The sequence below is a fragment of the Cydia amplana genome, chromosome 15 (genome assembly GCF_948474715.1).
Source record: "Cydia amplana chromosome 15, ilCydAmpl1.1, whole genome shotgun sequence".
NCBI lineage: Eukaryota > Metazoa > Arthropoda > Insecta > Lepidoptera > Tortricidae > Cydia > Cydia amplana.
Window position 1 is genome coordinate 9,588,955 of NC_086083.1, and position 13,895 is coordinate 9,602,849.

The 13,895-nt window shown below is 38.0% G+C and overlaps 1 protein-coding gene across 1 annotated transcript in view; it reads right to left on the minus strand.

Annotated features, from left to right (window-relative positions):
• LOC134654561 (head-specific guanylate cyclase) overlaps positions 1 to 13,895 on the minus strand; it is a 78,942-nt gene that overhangs the window by 30,774 nt on the left and 34,273 nt on the right. Inside the window, exons 2-6 of the mRNA XM_063510022.1 lie at positions 13,281 to 13,354; positions 9,936 to 10,018; positions 5,400 to 5,560; positions 843 to 1,054; positions 154 to 338 (exon numbers count right to left, since the gene is read on the minus strand). Coding sequence (XP_063366092.1) covers positions 154 to 338; positions 843 to 1,054; positions 5,400 to 5,560; positions 9,936 to 10,018; positions 13,281 to 13,354 — 715 coding nt within the window. The remainder of the gene's footprint in view (positions 1 to 153; positions 339 to 842; positions 1,055 to 5,399; positions 5,561 to 9,935; positions 10,019 to 13,280; positions 13,355 to 13,895) is intronic.

Consider the following 13,895-nt stretch of genomic DNA (forward strand, 5'->3'; position numbering starts at 1 on the left):
AGTGAAGTACGACTGCCGGACTTTGACTATCATTTCTGACTTTTGTATTGCTTTAATGCAATGGGTCCCATAGAGACATTTGATCCTAAAAACAAACCTGATTGATTGATACCTTAAATAAAAATTTGTCATGTAGCCTATTAGAGCACTTACCGAGCTGAACAAGCTCCAAACGTCTGTCAGTCACGAAATGCCATGGGAATGCTTTGCAGAAGCTTGCCACGCCGATCCTTAGATCTGTCACTTTGCTTGAATTAGCCAAGGCTCCAGCCGCGTTCAACGATTCGCAACTGTCCTCTTTTGACTTCTGGCGCACGGGTAACGCGTTAATTTCATATCTGGAAAGTGATATTTGATTGAGAAAAGAACATTTATACATTATTTAGTGAGAGTCGAACCAAGCTATTTTTTTACATGGTATTTGTCGATTTGTCAGTGTCATTATTAATGTTAAATTTCTAGCTAAGCTTTAATTCTGATACTAAGCGAGAGCACTCTTATCATATCACGGACATTGACTATATGTCATATTTCTTTAAAACTGAAACTCAATACAGAGTTCACACTTATATCACAGGGCGGACACGCCATACATCAAAAATCATTTGCGTTTATATGTGTGCGCGGAACGTCTGTACAGTGTACAGGCGTCATTGTGTATGTATGGGTAAGTCGCTTTACTGAGAGGATGCCAGAAGTCCGCCAGATTCATGTCGCGGCCAGTCGCGGGGCGAGGTAATGCGAGTCGGGGCGGGGCGGTGCGTGGCCGTTCTGTATGATAATACTATTACTTATTCTGTGCTTATATCATCTATCATATCCTTTATCGAAAAAAGACTGACCTAAATCTTCTAGGATCATTAGTATAACTGGTCAGTCTTATGTCGGTCTGTGTATCATACAGCCTCCTGGCAATTGTCCTCAGACTCCCCACGAGGAGGTACGCAACCGGTTCGCTTTCCGTCGTCAAGTGTAGCTCGATCTTGTCTTCTTTCGATGTCGTGCAGACGAAGGCGGCCTCGTAGTCTTGATACTCGTCGTTTTGCGCGTCGTCCTGTGGAATAAATAGAATATGTACAGTTGCCATCAGATATATCGGAGCAGCTAAGGCGCTCACAAATATCTGAACAATCTGCCTTTATTGTCAAGGCGTTAGAGTGCGCGTTCAGATATTTTTGAGCACCTCGGTCGCTTCGATATATCTGATGGCGACTTTACTATAGTTCGTTTTTTTTAGCATTATAAAAAAGGTAAAGAATCTTGATGTGTCTTTTAATTGAAAAACATGTTTTAAAAATAAGTCACGGCAAATATGTAACACTTATGAATCTAATACAATCATTTATATTCTTCTGCTTTCATAAGTATTTATAAGTTACTGATTTTTAAAAAGCGTTTTTCAATTAAAAGACATGTCAAGATCGCTTACCTTCTTTCTAATGCTAAAAAAACGAACTATAAAGACCAATCACGAAAAAGTAAAAAGCTTGGGGTTCATACGCAAGAGTCTATATGTTAGATTGGTCTGCACCAATGGCCGATAAAACAAAAGAAACCTGCACGGCACGTCGCTTACGCCCATATTGCATTTTTTGAACGGTAAACATGCAAATATAAGGTAAATTTTTTCTTGAAATATAACATAGTTAGATCTAGTTTAGTCTCTCGAGCTAGTTCGAGTCTTTGCTCAGTCAATTGCAGAAGTCAATTTTTCTAAAACCTCACAGGGCTCACAGTATGCGACTGTGTAGTGAGCAATGAAAAGGAGTCGTAAAATATACAATAAATTTCCATACAAAATGGCCCATTGTTGGTACTTCTTCCTTGTTGACAACAAACGAGTTCAAGCTAAAACAAGTTAACAGAGTAGTTAAATAAATAATAGGTAAATATAAAAATGCTCAGATCGCGAAAATTTTTAAACATTTTATGACTTGGTATGCATATTTCAGTTCCTGTGTAATTTTAATAGCGTTCCAAAAATGCAAAGTCCTGTTACTTTGAGCCAACAAGCTTTTTGCTGGTGCATCGTAAAAGAGACGGAAATTAAAATGTAAATTTACGTCATTATTAAGTGGAGTCAGCGTCGTAAACACTGCTACAACTGACGATCAAAAACATGTACCTACTTTTTAATGAATGTTACTTTAATTATTCCCGTGGCTCCATGTAATTTTCCTTCCCTCCCTCCAAAATCAAGCGTTTAATTATCGCCGGCTGAGAATACGTTTGTGCCATATCCATTTTTGAGCAAAATCGTTTTTTAATGATTTCTAAAATAACAAAAAATATGCTATAATTGACACTAATCGGTTTTTGGAAAAACATATTTTTCAAAAATGTTGTGCCATATCCGCATTTTACTATAGGATAATTACACTCTGTTAACAGAAAATTATCACCAAAGTGTGACATATCCAAAACTATTGTGTCATATCATACATTGTACGTTTAACATTTACTCATCAAAACGGATATGGCAATAATAAAAGTGCTGTTATTTCATGATTATCACTATATTCACAATATTTGTATAGTACTATAAATAGTAAATATATGTGCCTAAATGATAAATAAATAAGTTCATTATTTCCTAAATGTAAAACTTTTCGAGAATTTTTTTTTTTTGCTTCTTTTCGCTCTCCTGTAAACCAATGTAAGTGGCGTATGGCACAAACGTATTCTCACCCAGCGTTATAGCATTTATTGTATATACAAGTATGTGACACCGTAAGATTAGATTGTAATTTTCCTGCCGCCAATTTATGATTTAACGAGTGAGATTATAAACTGCGCAGTGTTTACAATTTTACGGTGACATCTACACTTAACCTAAGAATACGTCCACTAAATTTAATAGTGAAAAAATTACTGTCTTGGGTGAGACTTGAACTCACCTAAGACAGTAATTTTTAAATATTATTCTAAGCTTAATAGCATCGTTCGCAGACGTATCTGCTTGTCAAAAATTAAAATTAATACGTCCACACAAAAGATTCCATCTGATCGAATGCCCTTATCCATGCTACCTTGTCTTGCCACGTTGGGGCTCTGTCCACCCAATAAGATTAAATTTAATCATTACTTGAACTATCATAGGTAATTATCAGTGATCGGAATTGGTAGTGCCATTTCACGGGACTTTGGTGCGTAAGCTTAGTATGGATATACCTTTTCACCCCGGGTTTTCATATTACCTACTTCAATAGGGATGATGACACATGTTGAATTTTATAACAAAATCTAGTAAAATAGATAGCAAATGAGCAATTTAAAATAATAATGTGGATATTAAAATAAAATACGGAAATGTTACAAAAATACAGGATCTGAAAGTTTCGAAATTTAAGTTTTTTGTAACTTCCAAAAACGATAAAAGTAAGGGTACCAGTCGATTCCTTACATTTTATCCAAAAAATATTGTATAGTAACTATATACATATAAACGCAATATTTCACTGACAAAAACGCAATTTTCTTGGTTTGCCCATACTTCAAGATGGGATCTCAATGTCCTTGACGTCACGTTCACTTATCCTTTTGTGAGGGGCGTTTCGCGAGTGAAGTGCGACTGTCGGACTTTGACTATAATTTCTGACTTTTGTGTTGCTTTAATGCAATGGGTCCCATATAGACATTTGATCCTAAAAACAAATCCGATCGATTGATACCATAAATGAAAATTAGTCATGTAGCCTATTAAAGACATGCCAAGAAATATTTTCGTGAAAAAATAAGAGTCTTGGAATCCCGAGTCTTATCCATGTTAAGTACAATGTTTGAGGTCATTCACCCCAAATGGCACTACCTATTCCGATCATTGTACATCATACAAAACGTGAGCAATTTAGAATGGTTTTACCTATAACTTCCACAAAGTTAAGTTGTATTATAACTTTAAAAGTGTAGGATGAAACTACGAGCACAATTTTTATTCAGTTTTACTTTGTATGACAGTAAAGATACGCTACTTTATATTAGCAGAGCTGTTATAAAACTTCACGAAGAAAAATACGGAACAAGATTTAAGTCGCACTTTTTATTATTAAACGCTTTCAAACTTTGGTGTTAAGAACTAAGAGCTCTATCGCCTCTAAATCTTGCCATAAGGCGCCACTTTTCTTCGCGTTTTTCGAGTTTATTATATTTTTATGTTTGTGCAGACAATAAAGGAAAAATATGTACAATAACTAGAAAGTGTTCTTGTGTCTTTGTTCTCGGTATCATCTGATTGATGTCGTATTTCATTTCTCGCAAATGTATGGCCCGCGTAGCGTGATAGAAACACGACGTTCAGATTTGTTATCGCGTAGCCGCATAAATGGAGACTTACTGCCGTATTCGAACTTCAAGATATTCACAAGAGACGACACGTACTAGATCCATTCTAGATACGTTATAGTTTAGATTGCAACTAGCTCTCTTTTGCAGCGCAATTCGGGCAACCAATGTCACTTTTACGTTAGATCGTGTTGGATATCTATTAGATGTGAATTAGATCTCTAAGTAATATCTTGCGGAAATCGTTCAAGAGTAACTCCAGAATCGCGGAAATGTCAAATTTGACAGGTTAGATCTTAAACATATCATATCTTGGCGATGTCTAAAAGATATCTAACAGATGTCTATCCCAAAATCCGAATGGGGCCGTAAGAATACAAAATTTAAATAATACTATCAATACAATTATAATTTAACAAGCAAAACTTACAGCGAACTATCACATTTAGGCTTTTAGCTAAATTGGACATTCCTTAGCGTAAGTATTGAACAACCAATTTAGTAGAGCCCTAAATGGCTTAACAATCGTGGAGCGTGATGGTACAGTCGGTGCCCCAATTTAAGTATCCGCTTTTCTATACGGCTAGTATGACGACGTGCGTACATACATACAACCGAATTGATAACCTCCTCCTTTTAGATTTGGAAGTCGGTTAAAAAGTATCGATCGTTGAGTTTATCCACAGAACAAGAGAATGGCGATGCGAGCAGGGTACGTGTTGCCGCCGATTTTGAGCAAACGCTCGCATGCTACTTGCCCGCGCTGACCGAAAAACGAAGTAAACATGCCTTTTGCGCCACAATAACCTTCAGATTAAGAAACCAGACATCAAATCTGTCTAAAGGAGGCGTATCCATTCACCACGCACACAAGTTTTTACTACCGTTGCGCGAGTGTTAGTAAATGTGGAGAGGAACGAGCGGCGACACCGGTTCCGATACTAACTGCGCGCGATAGCCATTATTATAACCTCTTTAATATGTTCTGTGAGTTTATCGATATAGGAACTCCCTAGCTGTCTGTCATTAAAATTTTCCCCCTAAAATCATCGGATTTTCGGACATCGGACATTTTCATCGGACATCGGTCTGTTAATGAGTAAGTAAACCTATCTCACCTGGTCATGTAGAACGTCGTGAACACTGTCGAGCGTGTGCAGAAATTCGATGAGGTTGGTTCCTAGACATTTATACGCGCGCTCTATTCGACAATTGTGGGAGAATGCTGTTAGTATTAGATATTCCCCTAGTTTTGCCATGAAGTCTTCCGTGCTTACACCTGTAACAAGCAATTAATCATTAGTACCATTGGAATCTGTGGTGAGGGTAATGATAGGTATTAATATGATTATGAACGATTATGATTATGAATGATTAATATGTATGTAATATGTATTAATATAATAGAGCGCAGCATTTTAGGCGTGAAGAGGACCGATCGTATCCGGAATACCACGCTGCGCGCAAAAACCCGTATTGCCGATGTCGGCGAGAAGACTGCTAGGCTGAAATGGGACTGGGCTGGTCACGTCTGCCGCATGCATCCAGACAGATGGGCTAGTATAGCTACCAAGTGGATTCCAAAAGAAGAGCGCGAACGCGGCAGGCCCAGACGAAGATGGCGGGAAGACCTAGACACCTTCCTCAGTACAGTTACTGAGGAAGGTGTCTAGGTCGTCCCGCCAGAGCAGTGCCAGAGCAGGCGCTATGTCGGGAGTCGTGGAAGATAAGGGGAGAGGCCTTTGCCCAGCAGTGGGACACTAATATAGGCTAGCAAAAAATAAAAAAAATTTAACGCCCGCTTCTGGCAGTTATTTGATATTTTAATGCTATTATATAATTTGTATCTATTTGTTGTTTAATATTAGTTTATTTGTGTGTTTGTTTTTATTTTGTCCCGCCGAGTTTATTGACGGTCCCATATTGGGATACCCTCCTACAATTTGGGATGGATTTACTTAAATCTTCTCGGGTCAGAGGCGTAGGGTTAGAGCCGGCGTAGCTTTATTTGATGTTCATAAGCGCATTGTTATATGCCTACTTGATGAAGAAACTATATATTTCTTTGCATGTTCCATCGTAAATAACCGCCACGATAGGTTTAAATCCATAACCTAACCATTTTCGTTATAATAGAAAGAAAACACTGACCTAGAACCTGATAATATAGAACCCATTACACATCGCAGTATCGCATAATATATACGAAATTGAATCAAGAAAAAATGTAACTGAAAGTTTATGATGACTATTATTGTTTTTGTCTTCAAATTAGACTTTATTGTTCTATAAATACCCTAAAGGTAAGTTACAGAAAACTTTTCCTTTCCTCGCGTAGCCTTGAATGAAAAACATCTTAATTTATGCTATTGAGTTACGAAGGTCCTAAGCCATCTTTATCTATTACGAAACTTCCTAAGCCAAGTAAACTGTGAATTGACTTAGTGACAGTAATTTTGTTTGCTACAGACGTTAATATAATAATAAGGAAGAACACGAGTATTTAAGTTGATTTGTATTAAGTAAAAGGCCGCTGCTCTTCAGAAAAACTTTGAGTTCTTTTCTTTAAAAATACAACCCAGTCGTTTCATACTGACCTAGTGTGTTATAAACGAAAGAAATCTACTAAGTTAATGTAATATTACGGTGGTAGGTATAAACATATATGTATAATTGAATGACGGTCAATGCCAATGTGCATGCTGGACAGCAATATTCTTGTTTGTGCTTAGCGTCCTTATTTTTGGCAATGAAATCAAACTAGACTAAATAATAAGTACCAAATTAAGCCTAGTGCAAATCCTTCAGTTAAGTAGTAGTCTATATTTATATCTGTCATGTCGTGTGATCTGATGAAATGTCGTTAAACCACTCGGCATAATTGGAATGTGGCGAGCCGCGATCGGTTGCACAGATTTTCAATAGGATTTTACTAAAGCTTTAATTGATTTCGAATCATGATTTCCACATGACGGTTTTATCGGTCAAATAAAATAATTGGATAGCTCAGTGCTTACTAACTAAACATAGTAAGTACTGAAGGCATTTTTAGCTAAATTATTCAACATAATTAATCTTTAGCCTATGAGTTATGACCTTAGTTCCCATCACAGCCGTAGTGCTGCACTGGGCCTCAAAGGGCTTCATGCGCTGTTGGCTTCAGACCCGCGCACGCCAAAGGTCCGTGACCCCATGGTCCCAATGAACTAGCGAATGGAATGGAGGAGAAGGAATCAGGCGTTACTTTGCGGATACTCTCTATAATGCAATAGTTTTTAGGGTTCCGTACCCAAAGGGTAAAAACGGGACCCTATTACTAAGACTCCGCTGTCCGTCCGTCCGTCCATCCGTCCGTCCGTCTGTCACCAGGCTGTATCTCACGAACCGTGATAGCTAGACAGTTGAAATTTTCACAGATGATGTATTTCTGTTGCCGCTATAACAACAAATACTAAAAACAGAATAAAATAAAGATTTAAGTGGGGCTCCCATACAACAAACGTGATTTTTGACCGAAGTTAAGCAACGTCGGGCGGGGTCAGTACTTGATGGGTGACCGTTTTTTTTGCTTGTTTTTTTTTTGCTTGTTTTGCTCTATTTTTTGTTGATGGTGCGGAACCCTCGGTGCGCGAGTCCGACTCGCACTTGGCCGGTTTTTATGAAAGCGACTGATGCCATCTGACCGTCCTCTTTGGAATGGAAACAGGGACGGACGGGATATTTTCGTAGAAAAGCAGCTAGTTACCGAAAAGTCACCAGTTAAAGTCCAATATCTCAAGATTATTGGTAATTATCAGCCTCCAAAGCTCGCTTTATGGAAGACTATTCGCAAAATTACAGTTCCCCTGATTATGGTAATAATGTAATATTTTATTTAGTATATTGGCAAGGTGCGCAGTCGGTGGAGGGGGAAGTGGCGCTGATCGTCACAAACACAGGTAATCTTATGGAATGTCTGACATTAGTACTAGCGACAGCCGCTTGAACTAATTTTACTCCATAAGATTTAACGTAGAAAGTCTACCAAAATGAGGACAGCACCAGTCGTGCACCTAGCGAATAGATGAGGCGGATACCTACTAATTTGGCTTTTAAACCAGAAACATTATATATCACAATTTAGGACATTGTGTAAAAGCTACAACACTAGACTCCAAATTACAAAGGGCTTATAAGGCAGTAGAACACCAGGATCTCTTCCATTTTGGAGTCGAACTCTGGATTTAACTCTGAATTGGTAAAGTTTAGTTGTACTGATTTCTGATTTAGATTAGATTCCAAGTTTGGGACCCTTTGGTTGAGCCCTGTTACATATGTACCTATCTAGTACTCACCTAATGAATGAAATGAAATGAAAATGAGATTTATAAAGCGGTATTCAGGTATTTCAATTTTTTAAAGTTTTGATATTGACAAGGAGCCTACAGTTATTTTTTTTTAATGGTTTTGATACGAGTTTGAAAATCGCTCACGCTGATTGTTTCATGCTCAAAGAAGTGATAGTCGTTCGTAAGATGCGCGCTAATCAACAAGACAATCGTCAAGGTCGTATCATTAAAACCCTCATGAACAAATTGTTAGATTGATCTGGGCTCCTGGACTAGAGATGGGTAGGGGTGGGTAAATACTGAGTATTTACTCAAAGCACCCGATAAATTGTACTAAAAACCCGTATTTACTCATTTAGGTGGGTAAAAACGATTGCTTATAAAATATTTAAATGATATTTAAGAACAAAATTATCTTTTATTGAAGAACGCTAACGTGTGTTAACAATATCTATAAAATAAAAAGCATATTGGACGCTTAATTTTGGAAAAAAAGGTAATTATCAGTGAGAGGCAAATAGTGATAATGCATAGTTAACAATTTTGTTTTAAATAAGAATATATTTACTTTAAAATACGGTACTTAAATTCTATCGATGTTCTAGATAACTGCATATCGCGCAAAAGTGCGTATGTTTACGCGGCACTTACGACCTTTTATTAAGGGTTTTTTGAAAGAAAACTCAAAAATTGTTCAACCGATGATGTTCAAAATATAGTTTTTTGTACTCTATTATACGGCTGATCTCCCGATATGTTTTTATATTTTTTCTGAACTTTGGTTCGAAAGTTATAGAGAGATAAACATTATTTTGGCCTTTCGTAACGGTTTTTTTCCAAAAATATTCAATTTATTCAAAAAAAGTTCTTAGAAACATTCCAGTTATTTTTAAAGACCCATTTAATGATGTGCAACACGTTGGTGGTTTCTGAATTTTTTTTTTGTGACGGTTAGTTACATGTATGGAGTGCCCCTCTTAAAAATAAATTACTTACAATTTTGAGTACATAATCCAGTAGCGGCTTACAAAATACACATATATTTCAAATTGATATGCCCCTTTCAGCACTCTAAATAGTTTATACCCACCACTTTGGGTACAAACGAGTAAATACGGGTATATTGAGTAAATACTGAGTATTTACTCGGTATTTACCCGTGAGTATTTACTCACTACCCATCTCTATCCTGGACACAACTTGTAGTATATCTCGCACGCCAATGAACACGAGCGATCTTGTCGTAGAAATATCAAAACCATATCGGATGTCAAAATCTGAATACTAATCATAGTTGAGCTTATTTTAAGTGAAAAGTATACTTACTATCAGTTGCTCGTACCGCATCATATATTTCTTGTAAATACGCATAATTTCTACAGGTCCTGACGTCATCTGGTAATCTTCTTCTGCGAACAAAAATAACAAGGTAAAACGTGTTTTACGATTTTATAATATTTACCCAACCAACCAGGTACTTATGTGACTTTATTCATCTAAAATAACAAGCAAAGAAGTTTATAGTGAACTAGCTTTTGCCCGCGAAATCGTTCGCGTAAAATTGAAATATGAGTATGTCAACTCACTAAAATATGAGTATGGCACTCGTACAATGCCATTGTCAAGTGGATGCAAACTTATCATAGAAGACGGAATTTAGAATTTCGATGCAAGAAAATATATGACACAAGGTTTTAAGATATTTGTATAAAATTCCTTTAAAGCATTAAAAAGAAAATCTATATTTGTACCTATATAATATGCTCCATCACCATTATGTATATTGTGCATTAATCTACATTAATAACACACATATCTACACAAAATACTTGCATAAATTATAAGTAGGTACCTGCAAACTATCCCTTACAGTAAGGGCTCATTTAGACGGTGCGAGAACTCGCATGCGAGTTTCATTACATTGCGTCATTTGATCGGTCGGCTGAATTGATGTCACCACAATGGTCCGCAATGTAACTAAAATCGTATACGAGTTCGCGCGCCGTCTAAATGAGCCCTAAAGCTACACGCTCGTGAAAGCCGCATACTGTGCTTCTCAAGTTTATCGCAGGCGGACAGTCGCGGCTGACGACGGCTTTATAATACTTATTATATCACTCTCCCTCCCTAGGCCCTTTGCCTACTGTTTACAAATATATTTAGGGATTTTTAGCTGCTGACCTGATTTAAAAACTTAATCTATTAGTGTGTCCCACTGCTGGGCAAAGGCCTCCCCTCTTTCCCGCCACTTGACTCTGGGCCCGATTCGGATTTTGAAATAGACATCTATTAGATATCTTTTAGACATCACCAAGATACGATAACTATATGTTTAAGATCTAACCTGTCAAATTTGACATTTGCGCGATTCTGGAGATACTCTTGAACGATTTCCACAGGATATGACTTAGAGATCCAATTCACATCTAGTAGATATCTAACTCTATCTAACGTAAAAGTGACATTGATTGCCCGAATTGCGCTGCAAAAGAGAACTAGTTGATTTCTAAACTATAACGTATCTAGAATGGATCACTACGTGTCGTCTCTTGTGAATATCTTGAAGTTCGAATACGCCAGTCTGTTCAATGCACACTCCCGCCACTGTACACAGAATGTATCAAGGTTGTCCTGCCATCTCCGTTTGGGTCTTCCTTTGCCCCGAGATCCATCATGTGGGATCCAGTCCGTGGCTAATTTGGCCCAGCGTTCTGGGTGAACTATTTTGTAATAATTTTAAAAATACAAATGGTTAACAAGTTCATTACGTATTTAAGTAGGTATTTAACAATCTTGTTCCTTTTGTCCATTTAAATTCATTTATTGTTAAAGCTATTGAATTCAATTTGATTACCATTAAACTGGCGCATTCGTTTTGTTCACACATTCAATCTACCTACATGTATCACTGCCATCGAATGATCGTTAGTTCGTATTGAACTGGAACGTTAATAGTTTCAGGTCCTGTATTCCAAACGTTTAGCGAGCGTTACAACAAATGTAACGTAATGCTATCTAGAGAGTACCTATCAATATAAATGACAACACAAATGCATTCACTATTGACAGTGCAGCGATTGGAATCCAGCTGATCGTTCGGCGGGGTGGGTGTCGTAGCACCTGTAATAATATGCTACTCTTCGAAGGCTGCAAAAATATGTGACACGCTCTTATTGCTCTACAAATAAGATTGTGTCAGATATTTTTGCGGCCTTCGTTGTGTAACATATTATTGCAGGTGAATGTACGCAAAATTTGCAATCAGTTAAAATGAATACTACAACCCGCGTCTCGCTGCACGTCCTGCTAGAGCAGTCTACTCGGATCCTATACTAACAAGAAATCTTCACCTCACGTTTTGCTTAACTGTTACGCTTAACTTGGACGACCAACTTTAGCCACCCATCAAAATCGGCAAATACATCTAGTCTGGAATACCTATTGTTTTAAACATGGAAGTCAAATAACACTGGACCGAGCTTGTAGATTACAATCGTTATTTGGTGAATAGCCTAACTGTCCGCTGAATTGGTTAAATTTTGCCGATTGTCGAATAAAGTTCACTGCAGTGACAAATTGGGGCCGCATTCAGAATCATCATCTTCCTCGCGTTGTCCCGGCATTTTGCCACGGCTCATGGGAGCCTGGGGTCCGCTTGACAACTAATCCTAGTAATTGGCGTGGGCACTAGTTTTTACGAAAGCGACTGCCATTTGACCTTCCAACCCAGAGGGTATACTAGGCCCGTATTGGGATTAGTCCGGTTTCCTCAGGATGTTTTCCTTCACCGAAAAGCGACTGGTAAATATCAAATGATATTTCGTACATAAGTTCCGAAAAACTCATTAGTACGAGCCGGGGTTCGAACCCGCGACCTCCTGATTGCAAGTCGCACGCTCTTACCGCTAGGCCACCAGCGCTTTTCCCAAATCCGCATTCAGAATCCATAAGATAAAATACATTACTATTTAATGTCACACAATTTCCATTGGTGTCTCGAAAATTCATTTAGGTACCTACAAATGTAATACAATTTCCATATCAATTGTTGTCTAACTTGTAATGTGTGGTTGCGTGTCACTATTGGAAAAAGGCAAGGCAAATCCATGACAACCGGTCGTAGGATACCCTAATATAATGCAATATTCTCCAAATGGTAATTGCAAGTCCTTGGAGGTGGTCTCTTGCTGTGTTTCCAGCAGCCAACGGCACAGAATAATAATGTAGTGGTATTTTATACGGGAAGTTGCAAATAATTTTCTTTTATACAATACAGTTCTGAGACTTGTTGAGACTTCAGGTTGCTGGTGCGCTGAGGGTAAAACCTTCCTTTGTGAGCTGGGTCGTCGCCTGATTGAAAGGGGCCTTGACCCCCGCTCCAGGTTTTTCCTAATGCAAAGGTTGTCCATCGTAATCCGACGCGGCAACGCAGCGAGCGTGATGGGCACCTTTGCGTCGCGGCGCTTCTGGGACAGCCCGGGTTTTAGTAAGTAGTTATTTTTTTATATTTTTAGTTTGTATTTATATTTAAGTTTCTACAATAAATCTTTCTTATACGTTCTTGATAAAATAACGGGGAACTCTTTCGTTTTAAATATTTTATTGCTGTTTTATAACTCGAATGATCCAATTACGTATTTGTCTTTCCAGGTACTGATTTTGTATACTCACAGGCAGTTATATTTGTCATAGTGCTCCGCTTGATTCTTCGTTAATGACGTCACAGCTGCGTGGAGAGACTCGTTCTGTGGACAAAGAAATTGCGACTTTAGCCTCATAATTACACGGCACAGATTCGTTTGCAGGAGTTGACCTCGTTTTCGCAATAGTGTAAACAAATTAAGCGAGACCTTTTGGTTAGGTAGGCGCCTCGTTATGGAACTATGTTTAGAAAGGTGTTAAGGGGCCCACTGATTAACAGTCCGCCGGACGGTATCGGCCTGTCAGTTAGAACAAAAAGTTGACAGTTCCGAACAACTGACAGGCCGATACCGTCCAGCGGACTGTTAATCAGTGGACCCCTTAAGAGCTATTCATCATAGATACCTACGCCGTTACAATGAATCACTTTCTAACATTAAATACAGATAAATAGATGTAGGGTGGCTATAGTTACTGGCCACTACAATGTAATTGGCCACTCCTATACAAATCAGAAATAAACAAGCCAATTGAAGACTTATTGTTAAGAGTGGCCACTAGCCACAATTACTATGTAGTGGCCAAAAACTATCAGATTACTTCTAATATCGGCAATTATGTGGCATTACTCTAGCCACAATTATG